Below are 19,104 nucleotides of genomic sequence, written 5' to 3'. Positions count from 1 at the left end.
AAAATAAATAAATAAATCAAATCGGGATGTTTCTAAAATCATGATACTTACAGAATCACAATATGATTTTAATTAGCACCTGCGTATCGTGATGATATCGTATCGGGTGGACCCTAGTTTTTATGCAAGTAGGTGAACTTAAACGACTCAGACGGAGTGTTTGTGTGTTTTCATGCGTGTGTGTGTGTGTGACTCACCCTTCTGAGGTATGATGGGGATCTGCCCGATCTCAGTCTGGATAGCTAAAATTCTATGAACCTGCTGGTACGACATTCCCTTTCCTGCAGGACAGATCTTACTGAAGGAAGCTGCAGAGAGAGAGAGAAAGAGAAAGAAGCACTAGTTGTAGGGGGCGTGGCCATACAAATTGTGCCTGAGCATTGGAAGGTCACATGACCATAACATGTTATACCTGTGTGCTATATCTAATAACTTAAAGTATAGTAAAGATACACAAAAAAAGCACACAAACACACACACTGACCGGTGCCGTCCTGTGGGCATCTCTCGCAGTTGGAGCCCCAGGCTTTGCCCACGGTGCAGCAGCAGATCTCTCGGGACAGGTTAGTGGAGAGCGCGTGTTCGCAACGGCCCGTCTCCGTCACCATGAGGAAACACAGGCCCTGCTCCACCATCGACACTGAGACAGAGAGAGAGGGGGCTGAGAGGGCAAGCCCATCATCTTATCATTATGTTTATCTGTGTGTGTGTGTGTGTGTGTGTGTGTGTGTGTGCGTCTTACCAACACAGCGCGCTCTATCTTTCAGGACGTATCCAGGTTTGCAGGTGCAACGGAAACTTCCAAGTGTGTTTAAACACTCACCGTTCTGACAAACACCCTGCATCGTGCACTCGTTAATATCTACACACACACACACACACACACACACTCCTTACATTATGATCTCTACTAGTGATGGGAAGTCATTTTGGTGACTCGGTTATTTAAATCTCGTTTATCAACATAAATGAAACTTTTTTTTTTTAATCATTTAGTTTATTTCGTTCTTTTGATCAGAAATAAAATAAAAGGTTGCATTTTCAATAAACAGACCCCCAATACATCTACATACACAAATTTTGCCTATAGTTCCAGTAATGAAAATATTACAATGCAGCTAATGACATATTATAAACAGAATGAGCAGCTGACCTCTTATATCTGCTAGTCTGAGTCGTTCGTTCTTTTGAATCTATTGCACTGCATAGCGCCTATGGAAGTCACGTGACAAAAGAACCAACGACTCAGAGTAGAAGAGTCATTAAGAAAAAATCGCTTAATTCTGTTTCCTGTACATAACCTACTGAGGTTTTGCGGTGATTTGCGCATCTGCGCCCAGTAGAAGACGAACGAATCACTCTCCGAGACGACTCGTCCTTCTGAGTCATGTTAAAGATTCGATCAAAAATAACAAATCGTTCCTGAACCACCCATCACCAATCTCAACGTAATGCAGATTTTTTTTCCCGATTTTCCCCCTAATTTAGTCGTGGCCAATTCCTCCCCGTCACTAGAGGGCTCCCACATTAAGGCTACTACTACCACTCAGCCGGTAGGGTCGAAGACCATCACGTGTTTCCTCCGAACCGCGTGACGCCAGCCGACCGCATCTTTTCGAACTGCTCGCGGAGTAACTCACTCGAAGGAAAGCGCTAGCCGCTCCTTCCGCGTGCGCAAGCTCACAGACGCCCCTGATTGGCTGTAGAGCCATGATTAATGTGGGAGCGTGAGTACCTCTCATCCCTCCCCCCTGAGAGAGCTCGGCCAATCAGCTCTCTCTGTGCCTCCGGCTGTGAGAGGTAACAGCATCACCCGGGAATCAAACCAGCGATCTCTGGATGAATATTCTATTCATTTTATATAGATCCTAAAGATTCAAATAGACGAATCATTCGATTCAGTTTAACCTGATGTTCATAAGGAGTCAATTATATGTGATTTGATTCAGTTTATTTGAATATTCTTAAGGATACAAATAGACAAATGATTCACGTCATTGATGAAAATCTGATTCAGTTTAATTTGATATTTATAAATAGTCAAATGCATATATGATTTGATTTGGTTCCTTTTAATATCTATAAAATTCAGTTCAGTTTAATCTTATGTTCGTGAAGAGCGGAAGACAGATATGATTTGATTCAGTTTGTTTCATAAAGAGTTAAATATTCAGTTTATTTAAATAATCATAAGGATTTAAACAAATACACGATTCCTTTACATAAGAAAATTTGATTTAGTTTAAAAGTAGACATACAGTGCCGTGATTTTTAAAAATATATATTTGTCACCCTTAAGTTATTTAGATCATCAAGCTAAATTGTAATATTACACAAAGATAACTCGAGTAAATACATAATGCAGTTTTTAAATGGTGATGATTTCATTCATTCAGGAGAAATAAAAAACTGTCCAAACCTGCCTGGACTTTCATTCGATCGTGGCACGACATGTTTGGGATCTTTCACCAAGCTTCACTTTGTCAGACAAAGCAGAAACAGACAATCTGTTTAGGTGAATTCTTGATTAAACAGGTCTGGCAGTAATCAGACCTGGGTGTATCAAATTAAATTTAACTCGCTTTCCAACAATCACAGTTCATTCATGATTTGGCAAGGGAGCAAATACTTTTTCACATACGCCCAGGCAGGCTTTTAACAGCTTTTTCCGCTTAATAAATAAAATCATCATTTAAAAACTGTATGGGTGACACATAATAAAAAAATCAGCTGGGAGCAAATACTTTTTCACAGCACCGTATATGTATATAAAGATTCAAATGTGTGTATGATTCCATCAGGACCTAAAATTTCAATGTTCATTTGATTGTGTGATATGAAATTAAAGAGACAATTCAACAAATAAGCACACACACACACACACACACACACACACCAACTTTACCTTGGCAGTGTGTTCTGTTTAATCTTTTGTAACCTTGAGGGCAAGTGGAGCCAAATTCCTCGATTATCGTCTGTGGCTTCCCAGCATCTGTGTGTGTGTGTGTGTGTGTGTGAGAGAGAGAGAGAGTTTTAGTAACAACTCCTGAGTGAACTTCAAAGAAAAACATCCACAGGAAAAAATTCAAACCAAACTGATTTCCATTTCCAAACATTGTTTAATAAAATACAGTCGAGCGGCCGAGAGAAAGAGAGACACGAGGAGGAGGAGGACAAGGACGAGAGACAGACGCACTGCGTTGCTCACATGACTGGAGAAATGCATCCAATAAATTTCAGCCCAAAGAAACAAAGTGAAACAAAAAGATAAACGAAGTAGGTTTGAGAAAAAAGCGTAAAAAAAAAGAAAAAAAAAAAGAAAGAAAAAGAAAAAAATGGGAAACAGAATCGGTTGAACCGGTGAGGAAAAGAAAAGACAAGCTAGTAAAATAAACAGAATGTTTTTATTGGCGGGAAAAAGAAAGAGGAGAAAGGAAAGAAGGCATCTGTGAACCGCTTGACACTTCGGAGAAGAATGTTTTCGAGGAGTTTCCCCTCCGCGCCTCACGCGCGCCTCCTCGCCTGTAAAACTCAGGAAAATCAAGATGCGTCTGGAAAAGAGATGATTCAACTGGCTGAGGGAAAACAATGATATAACGCGGCGCTCGTACTTGTTTTTAACGTTCTCTCAAAAACAAAGGTACTCCTCTCTCTTTTAAAACTAATTCTAAAACACTAAAAAAAAAAAAAACTTTTGTCTGTCTTTCTAAAGATTTAATTATTTTTTATTGAGTTTATAGTCATCGTGTCTGAAAAACCTTACGACATTTTAATAAGGAACAAATCCGCTTTCAATATATTTAATTCATTCGGACTGATTTACTTTGATTTCTGATTCAGTTGAGTCATAAGGAATCAAATGAGTATATGATTCGAATCTGTTGTATATCTCTCAAGATTCGATTCTATTTGTTTTTTCTATCTATTACACTATTTATTCATTTCGACAGATTTTTGACATTTCAAAACGATTTAGTCTGATTAAAGATCAGCACGACCTCGAGTGCGATATCGCTTTTATACAACAGTTCCACAAACACCATTTATCATCAACACATGATGTATGATGTGTTATTTTGCTCCGCCCACACAAATCCCTCCTTGACTACTGGAACCTGGTGGACCTGGCGCTCGAACGCTAAGAAAGAGTTTTAAATTCTTATCGGTACTACGTAGCCACAAAACGAGGAGAATAAACTATAGAGGTGGAGGACAGGCTCAGAGGTTAAAAGAAATGAACTACATTCACTCGCGTTACTGTAATTGAGTAGTTTCCTTGTGTACTTCTAGCTTTAAAATCTGTAATTTAACTTTTACTTAAGTATGTTTTGTTTGAAGTATTGTACTTCGCTACATTTGAAATCATATTCGTTACTAAGTAAAAAATAACGCAACGAGGAAGGAAAAAAATTTCTCCCTGGAAACCACTACACTGATTTATTGATTGATTGATTGATTGATTGATTGATTGATGGAGAACAAACGCCCTAAACTCACCAGAACGATGGAGACGGATAAAACAGATGCCAGTGATGCAGAACCAGCTGAAAGCCAAATGCCATCAGTTTCTCATGAAGTAAACCCCTGGCCATATTAAAGCGACCACTTTGATTTTCAAGCGTTCAGCTTTATTATGTAAAAGTGTTCATTTAATTAAAATCAACTAGATTACAGTTAAGATTTATATCCGCTTGTCTTTTTTAAACTACACTACAATCCCCCTCCCCACCCCCGCTGTTAAGAAAAGTAACTCGTAACTTTTACTCTGAGTAAATTTTTAACAAGTTACTTTTTACTTTTGCTTAAGTAGATTTTTATACAGGTAACTTTACTTGTACTTCAGTAAAATTACACTGAAGTAACAGAACTTTTACTTGAGTACAAAGTTTTATTACTCTTTCCACCTCTGCTTAATATTTCCACTTATTCCTTCCACTTCAGAATACCAGCTAACTAATTAATAGTGTTAAATGGAACGCTAGTACACTATGTAGGGTGTACAATCCCTGGTTCCACACTCCAAGTAGTGCCCTTGATGAGGGGTTAAAGAGTGAATTGGGATACAGCCTTGTGTTAGGGGGTTTTGTCAGGCAGCTACTCTCTCCTCGGTACCGACCGGACCGTACGGAACCCCACTGTAGGACACCTGGGACGCTGTTACTGTTCCGCTCAATATCACCACTCGCGGAACGTCTCGTCCAACCAGATCACTCTATCGATTCAATTAATCAGCTGACTCGAGTCACTTTGACATCGAAGTTAAAATGTAGTTAAACATTTATAAGGATTCAATTCCATTCCTGATACAGGCTGAACTTGCTCTGTCGCTAATCCCGCATTTCATTCCGATCGTTTGTAGACTCTGATCTTCTTTTATAATTTGATTCAGGTTTTTTTCTGGATTTGATTATTTGATTCAGTTTGATTTAGTGTTCATGATTTGACTCATTTTACTGCTGGATTGAATTATGTGATTCAGTTCAATTTAATTAAAAAAATCTAATCATATCATAAAATTTAATTTGATACATTTTCATTGATTTTATTTATTTGCATAATGACAATATTTATGCAGCCGACAAATTCTGTTAACAAATGTATTTACGCGGACGTTAATAAAAAACGGATTCTGATTTATCGCCTTATTTATTTAAGAAAAGAAAAAGGACAGAAAAAAGACTGACAGAGAGAGAGAGAGAGAGTGAGAGAGAGAGAGAGAGAGAGGGGCAGACTTTTTCCAGCGGCTTCTCCACCATCCTCTGCTTTTGTCTCGCCCTCACATTGAGGGTGTGCCGTAGGAAAAAAAGAGCAAAGCCACTATGACACACACACACACACACACCCTCCCACACACTCACACACTTTTACACACACATATTGAAGTTGGTTTTGCGAAAATAACCTGGCATGTACCACAGAGCCGCTATTGTCTGCTCTCGCTTTAAAGAGAGAAATCTGGCAGAGAGGTGGATGAAGACAGGAAAGAAACACCATCAGGACACAGACACATACACACACATACACACACACACACACACACACACACACACACACACACAGACATACAGACATACAGACACACACACACGCAAGTTTTTCTTGGTCTTTGTCCTGAAACCTAACGCCCTGACTACAATCACACACTCCAAGTAGCCAAGAGGAGTCACGAGAGAATTATATAACACAACGGTTTTATAAAAAAGTTCGTCGACTTTTCGTGACGTGTGATTGGACAGTCACACAATTTCTTGCGTTAAACTGGTAGCTAAAGTAGTTAAACATCAGCGAACTCTCAAGTTTTTCACGTCATGTTTTATTTATTGTCCTGATGCAATTTTTTTTTAAACGAGGGTGAGTCAAAAAGTATCCGCACTCTGACGGAATGAACTTTACAAATGCGAGCCACGAATGCACTGCTGTCTTCACTTCTTCATCAGAAGTGAATCCTCATCCTCGCAGGGTGACCGGAGAGGCTTAAACGCAAAGTGCTGATATAAAGTTTTAATATAACCGGAGTGCGGATCCTTTTTGACTCATAACTTTGCATGATTCTATACAACAGTTTATTTGTTACAGTTTGCTGCGTTTAGTTTTCTTCGCTGCATGTTGCTAATTTATAATAATACAAATGAAACAACGTGTAACGTGCGCTTGCCTGGCTCATCATCATAAAATCGGTGACATAATAATAAAAAGCATGACAGATTTAAGAAGGACTTACACGGGAGCTTGGGGCATTTGTAGCATTTGTTTTGGCCCCAGGAATTTCCCACGCTGCCGCAGCAGTCCTCCTGATTGGTCAGGCCGGGGAGAGGGTTACTGCTACACTACACCACAGAGAGAGAGATTCGAAGAGCGATAAGAAGAGAGAGGCATCAAGACAAAGGTACAAAGAGAGAGGGACAGAAAGAGAACGGCAAAGAGAGGAAGAGGGCGAGCGAGAGAGAGAGAGAGAAAAACAGAGAGAGAGAGAGAGATACAGTAAGAAAAAGAAGACGGGAAAACAGAGAGAAAGAAAAAAGGAAAAGACAAAGAGAAGAAGAAAGACAAGGATAAAGTTGTAGAAAAGAGAAATAAGAAAAAATAAGGATGAAAAGAGAGGGAGAAAGAGACGTTATACAGAATACATCATCATCATCATCATCATCATCAGAGAACAGTTTTTTTCTGTCACTCACAGCTTGCTTGGGCGTGGTCTCCTGGAAGCACCGCCCCCTGGGCTTCTGTGTCTGTGGAGGAAGGCGGGTCACGCTCTTAGGAAGCTTGGCCTCTGGTTGGTCGAAGGGTTGGATGACGACTGAGGTGTCCGGCGAGTGGTGGACGCGTACGTTAAACTGCACTGAGGAGAGGAATCAAAGGGGAAAAAAACTGTCCTTATTCCTCATTAGTGCACCAGTTATAAAAACACAAAGCGTGTGTGTGTGTGTGTGTGTTTTACCCTCAGATGAGTGGTGGCCATTGCCCGGTGACAGTGGCAGAGTGAACACTGAGTGTGTCTGAGTGAGCTGCTGGCGTCCGGCGGGCCCGCTCGCATCCGACAGACCTGGACCGTCCTGTCTCACCTGCGGCGTACACAAGGGAATTTATCACTCATATATTCACACATTCATTTATTCACTGTATTGAGAGTGTGATCCACAGGAGGGGGAGTGATGTAGAATCAGACTGTTGAAGAGGAGAGTGATGAAGAGGAGAGCAACTGCAGCTGAATAGTGCAAGTGATGCGGATACTGCAAAGTGTAGAGGAATGAAAGTAAAGTAAACTGAGAGTAATAAAGGGAGTGAGTAATGCAAGAGTGGGAAGTTATGCAGAAGAGTGAGAGTGAGAGTAAAGTGGAGCGAAAATAATGAAGGTGTGTAATGAAAAAAATGCTATAAAGATATGAGAGTGATGAGGAGGAGTGAGTGAGAGTGATGAAGACGAGTAAGTTTGAGGAGTGAGTGAGAGGAGTGAGTGAGAGTGATGAAGAGGAGTGAGTAAGAGTGATGAAGAGGAGTGAGTAAGAGTGATGAAGAGGAGTGAGTGAGAGTGATGAAGAGGAGTGAGTAAGAGTGATGAAGAAGAGTGAGTGAGAGTGATGAAGACGAGTAAGTTTGAGTGATGAAGAGGAGTGAGTGAGAGTGATGAAGAGGAGTGAGTAAGAGTGATGAGGATGGGTGAGTGAGAGTGAGGAGGAGGGGTGAGTGAGAGTGATGAAGAGGAGTGAGTGAGAGTGATGAAGAGGAGTGAGTGAGAGTGATGAAGAGGAGTGTGTGAGAGTGATGAAGAGGAGTGAGTTTGAGTGATGAAGACGAGTGAGTAAAAGTGATGAAGAGGAGTGAGTAAGAGTGATGAGGATGGGTGAGTGAGAGTGAGGAGGAGGGGTGAGTGAGAGTGATGAAGAGGAGTGTGTGAGAGTGATGAAGAGGAGTGAGTTTGAGTGATGAAGACGAGTGAGTGAAAGTGATGAAGAGGAGTGAGTAAGAGTGATGAGGATGGGTGAGTGAGAGTGAGGAGGAGGGGTGAGTGAGAGTGATGAAGAGGAGTGAGTGAGAGTGATGAAGAGGAGTGAGTTTGAGTGATGAAGACGAGTGAGTGAGAGTGATGAAGAGGAGTGAGTAAGAGTGAGGAGGAGGAGTGAGTGAGAGTGATAAAGAGGAGTGAGTGAGAGTGAGGAGGAGGAGTGAGTAAGAGTGATGAAGATGTGTGTACGTGCCTGTACCGTGTAGACCGGCTGCTTGTTGCCACGTGACGCCTGAGTGCGGAGAGGAAACTGACATAGTCTGCCTGTGAAACCCGGTGGACACAAGCAGTGTGTACGGTTACTACACACACCTCCATTTACACAGGTCAGGGGACACACCACTGTGAAGAGACACAGAGAGAGAGAGACAGTGAGAGAGAGAGAGAGAGAGAGAAAGATCAATGATACAACTTGTTACAACAAATGATTTTACATCCAGTACAAAAACTGAGAATAAATAAGCAGTGATAGAGAGAGAGAGAGAGAGAGAGAGAGATGGACAGATGGCCATGCTGAGTTTCAGACAGAAAGGACAGAGAGACATAGAGATAGGAGACAGAATAGACTAGAAATAGGTCAGAGGGGTAGATGAATAAAAAACAAGCCAGTCACACAGAAAGATGAGACAGAAAGACAGATGGAAAAGAAGGAAAAACAAAAGGTATGATGGACAGACAGACAGACAGACAGACAGAAGAAAGACAGACATAACAGATATGAACAGACATGAGACAGGGACACAAATGGGACATGAGGCTACATTGATGATTCAAGTTCACTTTTTTTAAGTTCACTTGCAGAAGAAGAAAACAGGAAGTAAGTGTAACACACACACACACACGCGCGCTTCATTTCACGCAGACATAACCGTCCTTCACACGCCCCCGAGCGTCAGATTTCTGGGTCATTGAGCAGAACGGTCTCACCTCACGTTGGCTAGCGTTACTCAGTGTGTGTGTGTGTGTGTGTGTGTGTATCAGTACACTTGACACAGCTGAATAAAGTCTCGCAGCGTTCTATAGAGTTGACTTTACAGCGACTCTGCTCTTTGCGATGGTGCTGTTCGGACTGAGACGCCTCACCACTAATGAAGACGATGTTGGCGGACTTGCTGACGGGCCGCGTTTCATCGTCTTCCTCTAATAAACTTCACCCAAAACCTCAGTCAGCACTGCCACTGGATATGTTACTATGGCAACTAATTACTACGATTAGTGCAGGGCTAAGTGACGCCATGCTCAAACACACACACACACACACACACACACACACACACACACACACACACACACACAATTTAGTTATGAATTGCACTTTAATCTGCTCATAAATTACTTTACTTTCACGAGTCCGGTCTAATCAGCTCTCTGTTGAAAGATCCAGCTTAGGCCAGTATGATTTCTATGCTGGTCTGTGCTGGGTTATACTGGTTTAGCTGGTACCAGTAGATCTGTGCTGATAAGTTCAACAACAAGGTGTAGCTACTGTTACTGGGCCACCAGTTAGGTTTCGGTAGTTTTAATTAGTTAGTTCATTATCTTGTTTTTTATTACCAGTACTGAAAATAATGTGTGATGTAAATGCATGACGTGTGGAGACAGAAATAATAATTATAATAATTCGTTTCTTAAAAACATATAAATACATTATTTTACATTTATTAAATATCTGCTGTGTTGTCTAAGAACACAATACAAACCTTTTATATAAGTAAACTGGCAATAACATAGCTGGTGACCAGCTTGACCAGCAATTATCCCAGCATATCTTGTGTTTTGGTGCTGGTATACTGGGGACCAGCATCAGTGAGGGGACCAGCGTTACAGCGCCAAGCCCCGCCCCTTTACTTTTCTGGGAGGGGGGGGTGGATTCAGCGCTCCGTAGTGTGACGTCACAATGGGAAAGTGGTGTAGTAATGACAGGGCTCAGAGTCCCAGAGTGTGAGATTGAGGTTACAGACGTGTGCGTGTGTGTGTGTGTGTGTGTGTGCGTGTGTGTGTGTGCGTGTATGCTGGGTTAATTGCTGAGTTTTACAAAATTCCAGACAGACAGACAATTTTCTAAACTATAGCTTTATACACTCCAACACACACACACACACACACACACACACACACACACACACACAGACTAAAGCAAAACATATCAAAAGATTACATCTCCCTACAAATAGCAGCGTCTGTCTGTCTATTACTTGTTGACACGCGCTCTCTTTCACACACACACACACCACACACACACCACACACACACACACACACACACACACACACACACACACACACTTTCCCCAAAACTGGGTGTTCCTCCTTCCATAACTTGTTTCATGCCTAAATGGAACCCGCAAAAGAGAGAGAAAGAGAGGGAGAGAGAGAGATGCAGAAAGAACAATGTGAGAGATGGATAAAGAAAGAAATCTGCAAAAAAGAGAGATAGATAGATAGATAGATAGATAGATAGATAGATAGATAGATAGATAGATAAAAGTAATACAGAATAAATACAGTTTTAATGTCAGCACTCAGGTTTTTGTCAGACTCACTGAAGCTACTTTACAACACTTTTATGTCAACGTTATGAGAACAAAACCAAGACTACAGGTTAAATAAGACCTCAGTATTTAATGTCACCCAAAAGCCCTTCACTGAACAAACTGTCCATAAACACCAAACCGCAGTAATAACACACCACACACAGAGATTAAAGGTGCAGTCTGTAATGTCTCAGTGTCGTTATAGCCCTGTGATACCTACCGTATCATCTTTACAAATATATCAGAGAAAACATTCTGTAATTTGCACTGCAACTGTTTCTAATTTTTTTGATTTTAAAGCTTCTGTTCACATTTTTTCTAACGTGGAATTAGTCCCGCCTCCTGTCAGAATAAAGCTGCTGAGCTCCGCAACGTCAAAACAACAACAGTGATGCTGTAAGAGATTTCTAACTATAACGTGAATATAAGTGGGATTTCAGAACCTTATTTTTATCTTTTTTTCTGGCCCTGAAATGTCTTTTAGACATGATGTCCTGTTATATACTAATCACAGAATTTCAGAATCGTCATTAAAAAAAAATTACGTAACCTGAAGTGACCTTTTAACATTTTTTTTTGGACTTATGCAAACATTTTTCTGGCCCTGAAATTAGCTCCGCCCAAAGTTCGAGACAAAATAACCTTTAATATACTAATTGCAGAAATATCGGTGCAATCATGGAAAAAACAAAACAAAACACATAATCGTCTGATTTCTAATTTTAACATGAAATAGACACACACACACACACACACACACACACACAAAACACAGTAATTCACTTAAAAAAAAAAAGTATTCCATATGATGTGTCGCTGGTGGTAAATGCTTATTGGTCATTTCGCTTAGGGTCAAAATGTTACATACCGCCCCTTTAAATAATAATGATAACCTTAAAAATGTGTGATGGAGCTGTGAATTGAAGAACATCTATATGTTCCTAGAAGCTGGTCGGTTCCTAAAACATATTTTGCTCAGTCGCTACAAAAAGTGGAACAAAAAAGTACAAAAAATAGTTTTACGAAGATTTTAGTAGGCCTATTGAACATTACAAAATGCGCTCACAAGCAAAATGTTATTCCATCACCAGGATGCTGTGACGCCGGCAGGTTTTCTGTCTAAACCATGTTGAAGGTCCAGCTGCAGCAGTACTTTCTGAATGACATGACGATGCCAATGCTTTAATACCGAAAACACCAGGCTCTGTTATTGTATACATGATACGGGATTAGTCTTAACCATTGTGTAATACAGGATGAAATGAGGACATCTACAACTAGAAGGAGGGATTATAGCATTTCTGCGATAAAATCACAAAGTACTGTGTATTTATAACGCGTCCGTAATAAAACGACTGCGAGGAAAATGGAGGATTTCTAACAGCGTCAGCCAAAATCATGGATTTTGGCTAATGGATTTCCCAGATCTGTTGAGTGTGTGTGTGTGTGTGTGTGTGTGTGTGTGTGTGTTTGAATGAGATATTTAGGATCAGATTCCTGTGTGACTAATGTGAGTGGGTCAGAGTCAGAGAGAGAGAGAGAGAGTGTGTGTGTGTGTGTGTGTGTGTGTGTGTGTGTGTGTGTGTGTGTGCTGCGCTTACCTCATACACACCAGGTGTTTTTGCAGCTGAAACACACCTGGGACTTTAATTCAGTTTTATATCATTATAATAATAATACTAGCTGAAGACCAGAAGGTCGTGCGTTCAAATCCCATGACTGTCCGAATGTTTTATTTAGATTTCGGTTTTAGCTTTAGTTTAATTGTTTTAAGCTAAATTGATGCATTTAAATTTATTTTTAAATAATCTTCCTCACAGGTACGTCACTTTTTTCTCATGAATTTAAGCAATCGTTATTCAAGACGGTAACGTTCCAAAGCTGCAGGGTCAAGTTTTATTCAGGCATACAGATTACAGATTACAGGAAGTTGAAGCTTTTATGGAAAAAAATATGGCACGAGAGAGAGAGAGAGAGAGAGAGAGAGAGAGAGAGGCAGAGGGAGAGAATGAAAGAGAATGGGACTTTTTTCTAACCAACATACTTGTCATACTTTGGCTTCTTGGTAAGACAGCCACACACACACACAAACACACACACACACAATTATTTGATTTCTTTTGGAACTCGGAAACACAACAGTTTTTTTTAGCCTCCTCACATGCTTCATGATTTCTTCAAACAAGCTGACTCCATTCAGACTGTAGAACGCTTACACTGACATGGCAAAATAAAGACACTGAGATCTCGCTCCTTTATTGATGCATGGCTTCACATGCCGTATATAAAGATGTTTAACAGAGTCAATTCGGCAAAAGAATCATTTCACCCATGTAATATCTCAATGCATCAGGCAAAGAAATGAATTACCCTTAGATACACTAAGATACGCCACTTAACTAGAAATACGCTCTGCATATGAATACGCACTTCAATAGAATCTCTAAGTCAATAAAAACCATAAAAACATCTTAGTCTGTTAGCAAATTCAGTTAGGTGCAAAGAGGATGCCTGCAAATAAATCATTTCTCCTTGTCTTCAACAAAGCCTACAGAGTTCCTTAGTCCTTAATCCCGCCAAAATACTGTAATGTAACTTTGTCTGCAGGTGAATGCTCAACATAAATACTTTAATTTAGACTGCAAATAAACAATGCAAATAAATCCTGACTCATGTCCATAGTTTAATCGTAGACCAGACTTGGATAAAATGTTTTGAATGAATCCTTTAATCTAGTCTGCAAATTAATCACGGGACTTAATTTCCTAACCTGGTGTAGTGGTTAGCACTGTCGCCTTGTAACCTTCAGGGGCTGGGTTCGATTCCCACCTCAGGTCTGTCTGCATGGAGTTTGCATGTCTTCCCCATGCTTGGAGGGTTTCCTCCCACTGTGTGGGACCAAATTGGTGTGTGTGCCCTGTGCTGGATTGGAACCCTGACCAGTATATAGTATTGTATATATTTTTTTACAGGTCTGTTGTAAAATGAACCCTTTTTCCATTTGAATCCATACAGATGAATCCTAATCTGTTAATAAATCATGAAAATAAATGCTTTAACTTTAATGAATCCTTTGATTTAGTCTGCAAATGAATCCTAGAAACGATTAATCTACTTTGATCCCCATATGAATTTGTTGCAAATGGAGCCTTTCTGCAAATGGGTTATGGAAATAAATCTTCGATCTTGATCTACAAACAAATCATGTACATTACTGACACTTTGACTTGGTCTGCAAAATGAATTGTTTAATTTAGTCTGCAAATGAATTCTGAATCCTGTGAATGGTTTATTTTAGTCTGGAAATGAATCCTTTAACTTTGTCTATAAAGAAATTCCAAAAATCAAGTCTTTCATCCTTATCAGCGAATAAATCCTTGAAAAAATCTATTTTTTCAGTTTAATCTGTGAATGAATTCTGCACATGACCCAGATTATAAAAGTACACTGTTTTGGCGAAGCAGTTAAGCATTAAGCGTTCTGAAATGATAACAAGTTCTAAAAGCAGGACATTCCCACCCAGTGACATCGAGACAGGCCTAAACTTTCTTACACAAGCATGTGTGTGTGTGTGTGTGTGTGTGTGGCTGATGCTGGGAGCAATAGTGTATGATGTCTTTAGTGAATGAACAAAGAGACAAGAGAGAATAAAAAGTACTTGTATTGTTGTTTTAAATCATATAAGTGCTGTAATTAAATATTATTTATGTGAGAGTTTGTGTGTGTCTGTGTGTGTGTGTCTGTGTGTGTGTCTGTATTTGAGAGAGACTGAGAGACAGAAAAAGCTGCAGCCAAAAATAAATGACATAATCGCAGTTTCTTAAAAATAGCTGTCTGAGAACATTGTGCACGCACCACACACACACACACACACACACACACACACACACACACACAGAGAAAACATATATAGATGCAGTTTATGTCAGACTTCTGGATATAAACTATTCAATAGATAAACAAGACATAATCAACTCCAACCACACACACAAACACGCAACATGCAGAAGAACAACTGGGTGTAAATGACACACAATTACGCACGAAAAAAACACAAACACTCATCTCTGATTGTGAATCTCTGGTCTCCTGGGGTTCTGACCGGGAAAACATTAGAGAATGAGACGGCTGTTTAAACAGTGTGCTTGCCAAACACACACACACACACACACACAAATAAAGAAAATTGCCTCTGACTGCCAAACTTTGAAATCTGTAAAAACTGCTACACTTTTGTCAAAAAAATTTAAGGAGAAAGACAATAATCTCTAAGTCAGATTGTGTCACTTCTGGCAAATTAGCCTAATCTGTTTGTCTTTGGAAGAAAACCGGAGTACCCCAATGAAACTCATTTTACACTTAGGGAGAACATGCAAACTCCATGCACACAGACCTCAAGGCGGGAATCAAACCCAGACCCTGGATGTGCAAAGCGACAGGGCTAATCACTAAGCCACCGTGGTGCTTAATTTGTTCCAGTCGCCCAAAAATATTACAATATTACGAAAGCGCAGGAAAAGTCACATAGTTTTTGAACACATACTGAAAACAATGTTGGTATCGTCGGTTGACTCTTTCGAAACAGCTTTTGCTGACTGAAAAAGATTGTGAAATTCATAAACTCGCTTCATTTGGCTTTCAACTTGTATGCTGAAACACATTTCTTGCAAAATTCAATTCATAAAAAAAGCAGGTTGTTTTTTCTGCCTTGTAATGCAGCCAGGTAGTTAGTATGAATCTAACCTAAATCTCGAATCTAATCTAACCTTTCTGCAAGGGGCAGACTTTATTTCAAGGACACCTGGCTGCTGGAGTTCTTTATCCCAACAGGCAGGACATCCACAGTGAGGGCTCTATTTGAGTCGAATGAATTTAGCCCTTCATCATTCTCAATTACAGCTTGATTAAAATTATGTCATCGTTCGATGACATGCCGTTTGGATCTGGGGGAATTTAGACCCTGAATTTTAACATTAGGTCACGCTTAACAAGTGGATAATATGCTTCGTGATGAATAACTGGAAAAAAGGTTTCAAAATAGGAACAGCTCTGTCACTGCCGCTCAGGGTGGTGAATATAAAACATATTGTGACTTGCAGGCTGATTCACCCTAACGGTATGCAAGAATTAACTCACTGCATGGTAGAGTCAACACTGCATGCCACTTCGCAAGTAATGTATTTAGATAATACCTAATGCACAAGATATTTACTTAATCTATACAGCCTGGTAGAAACCTTTTAACCATCCCTTACAGCTCTTAAATTGTCCCTAAGAGCACGTTATCTCAAGTACTTCATAATACACCATCAGTTCCAACACAAATACAGCGGCTCCTCATATGTGCATACGTGTTTAATTAGTTCTGGAAGTGAGTTATAAAGGTGAAAATTCTTAAGGTTAATTTTCCCATTAAAATAAATAAATAACTAAAATAATGTAAATGCAGATTATCTGTTCCAGCTACCTAAAAATATTACCAATTTCCAACACTACAATCATATTTTTGCATATAATAACAATCAAAACATTTAGAAAATACATGTAAAATATAACATAAATAGACTTTAAACCTCACTTAACCTTGAATTATGAACTAATGAAAAATCACGTAGCTTTTGAACACATGCTGAATGCTTTCCACTGAAGTTTCGAACGGCTCGCGAACGCACATGCAACATAGTTCAGTTCAGTTCGTCCGTATGTCAAAAATGCTTTGCATGCGATAAAAATTTCCTGAAAATTTAAATCCTAAGGGTGAAAGTTTGTCATTTGTATACAGAGTAAATGAATATTACCTACCCCCCCCCCTCATTAAAAGAATATAAATAAATATACAGTGTTTGACTGATGGTACTCAGTATTTAACCTAGTAACCCAGTGTGAGGATCTATTCAATAATGGTGAATGAAATGATATCTCGTCTTTACATCTATACAACGTCTAGACGACGTATCTTTATCATCCGAAATTTGCAACATAAATGTCACCTGCTGTTTAGCGATGTTTAGTCACGTTATTTTGGTTTAAGCTATTTCTTGTATTTTTAATCACACTTAAAATAGCGACGGTTATATTATCGTGCTTAATCTGCGGTTCGGTTAAAGCGAGAGAAACAAAGTATAAATATTGTTCATGCTAATTAAAGTATTATGAATTTTAATTGAGTCCATTTCTGTATTTTTTCCACAGGCGTTTGTGAGTGAAAGTGTCCTGTCTGCATCTGACTTCAGGAGTTTCCTGACCAACCGTCTCTAACGGTCAATAAGTCATAACGTACAGTTATAAAGTACAAAACGTTTCTGTTGGTATATTTTTTTTTCCATTGATTAATACTCATTTGTGGTGTTTTATGTTTTGTACATCTATTTAAATTGAGACCTCATTTGTAAGTTGCTGCTGGTGTAAAATAAAAATGTCTGTTTTATCCCGTTTGTCTTATACTTCCTTCCTTCACAGAATTCTGTTGTCCAGGGCTTAAATGCCCTCTGACAGACATCTGCCAGATGAAAAAGTGGATGAAAGTTTAACTTCAAGCATTTAAGCAAATTAATGACAAACACAATTTAATGTACTTAATGCTAACAGTACTGACAGGGCTCGCTAGTCAACAGTTAGCTAGATTACAGTAGTCTAGCCTGAGGGGATTTTCCCCCAGCACCTGTTTTCTCACACATAAGAATTTACTTCAGGATTTAGTTTTACACACACACACACACACACACACACACACACACACAATGACTCAATTCTCCAATATTTATTGTTTTTTAGCCCAGAATATTCCCTCAAACTTCATGCTGTGGTGAAGAAAATGTGTTAGCATATGCGCTAACTCTGAGGAGAAACCTAGCCATTGCAGCACTGCAACTCCTGGAGTTTTTATTTGTTTTTTTTATGTTTTAAGAGCTTTAAAAACACAGAATATGTGATCATTAATGACTTTAGGAACTATATTAAGTGTATTTTGCAAAATCTTCCAACACCAACAGTTTCACAGTATTAGTCCTTAGACTTTATGGTGAGGTGTGTGGAAAATGTGCTAGCATGCCAGGTAAAGCTAAGGAGAGACAGTGCCTGTTGGAGCGCTGTACACATTCTAGTTGTTTTGCCTGTTTGCTAACAAGTTAGCTGGATTTTAGCAGACAAAAAAAAAAGAAGATAATTAGATAATCTACGAAATAAAAAAAAATGTTTAGGGAGCAGAATTCAGGCTGAGGTGATATTGTACCTCATATTTGAGTCAAATATGTATAAAAGCGACGTAGGATCATTAATCACTTCATGAACTGTATGTTATTTTGATTCCGGCTCCACACCACTCCCTGCTGAGTGGAAAGCGTGTTAGCGTGTCCACTAACTCTGAGGAGAAACTGTTATTTGTACCGGTTGCAGCTCTGCCCCTGCGCTTTCTAATGAGAGCCGTAAATAACTGGCTTCTTTCACGGCAGGGAAAATTGGCTCCGGTGAGAAAACATTAGCAGCAAGGCCGCGACCTTTCTGAGTTTCACTAAAACACACATTTCCCTCCTTTTTTCTCCCTTTCAGAACGTTTGTTCTTGTCCCCACACTTTTTGCAGCTTAGGTCAGCGTGGGACCGCTTGAAAAAAATTTCCAACCCCTCCTTTTCACTTTTCTTTTTTATCAGAGCCAGAAGAAATTTTTCCGTCCTGCAGCTGACGGGGCTGTGGTCCGGGAGTGCAGAAGGGGAGAAATCTCTGTTACGGACCGAACAAATACAGAGCTCCATTCGAGCTGTCGTGGACAGCGAGCTCGATCTGATATCAATAAGTGGATAGAAAAAGAAAGAGAGACTGTGAAAGACAGATGGACTCCAACCTTAGCTGTACGGTCCAGTGAGTAAACGTAAACGAATATAAGACACCACTGGTTGGAAAAGACAAGGCTCTGTGTGTGTGTGTGTGTGTGTGTGTGTGTGTGTAAGCTTATTCTCGTAAAGACCTTAAACACAGGCTATCACTACCAGCTGATGACGCAGCACACCCACGGCAGATCATTTGGAGCAAAACACTCGTCTCAAAGAGTCTCTCTCACACACATGCGGGCA

General features: G+C 39.8%; 1 protein-coding gene across 4 annotated transcripts in view; it reads right to left on the bottom strand.

Moving 5' to 3' along the window:
- Positions 1-19,104, bottom strand: part of ltbp3 (latent transforming growth factor beta binding protein 3) — a 52,348-nt gene that overhangs the window by 23,346 nt on the left and 9,898 nt on the right. For 3 of the 4 annotated variants that reach the window (XM_053485122.1, XM_053485123.1, XM_053485120.1), the window contains exons 2-9: positions 8,697-8,845; positions 7,439-7,562; positions 7,179-7,339; positions 6,722-6,827; positions 2,906-2,992; positions 743-862; positions 485-640; positions 198-308 (exon numbers count right to left, since the gene is read on the bottom strand). In XM_053485122.1, coding sequence (XP_053341097.1) covers positions 198-308; positions 485-640; positions 743-862; positions 2,906-2,992; positions 6,722-6,827; positions 7,179-7,339; positions 7,439-7,562; positions 8,697-8,845 — 1,014 coding nt within the window. The remainder of the gene's footprint in view (positions 1-197; positions 309-484; positions 641-742; positions 863-2,905; positions 2,993-6,721; positions 6,828-7,178; positions 7,340-7,438; positions 7,563-8,696; positions 8,846-19,104) is intronic. The other variant, XM_053485121.1, reaches the window with a different exon arrangement.

Source organism: Clarias gariepinus, chromosome 24 (assembly GCF_024256425.1).
Source record: "Clarias gariepinus isolate MV-2021 ecotype Netherlands chromosome 24, CGAR_prim_01v2, whole genome shotgun sequence".
In the NCBI taxonomy this organism is placed as follows: domain Eukaryota; kingdom Metazoa; phylum Chordata; class Actinopteri; order Siluriformes; family Clariidae; genus Clarias; species Clarias gariepinus.
This window is presented reverse-complemented; position numbering and strand designations above follow the sequence as displayed.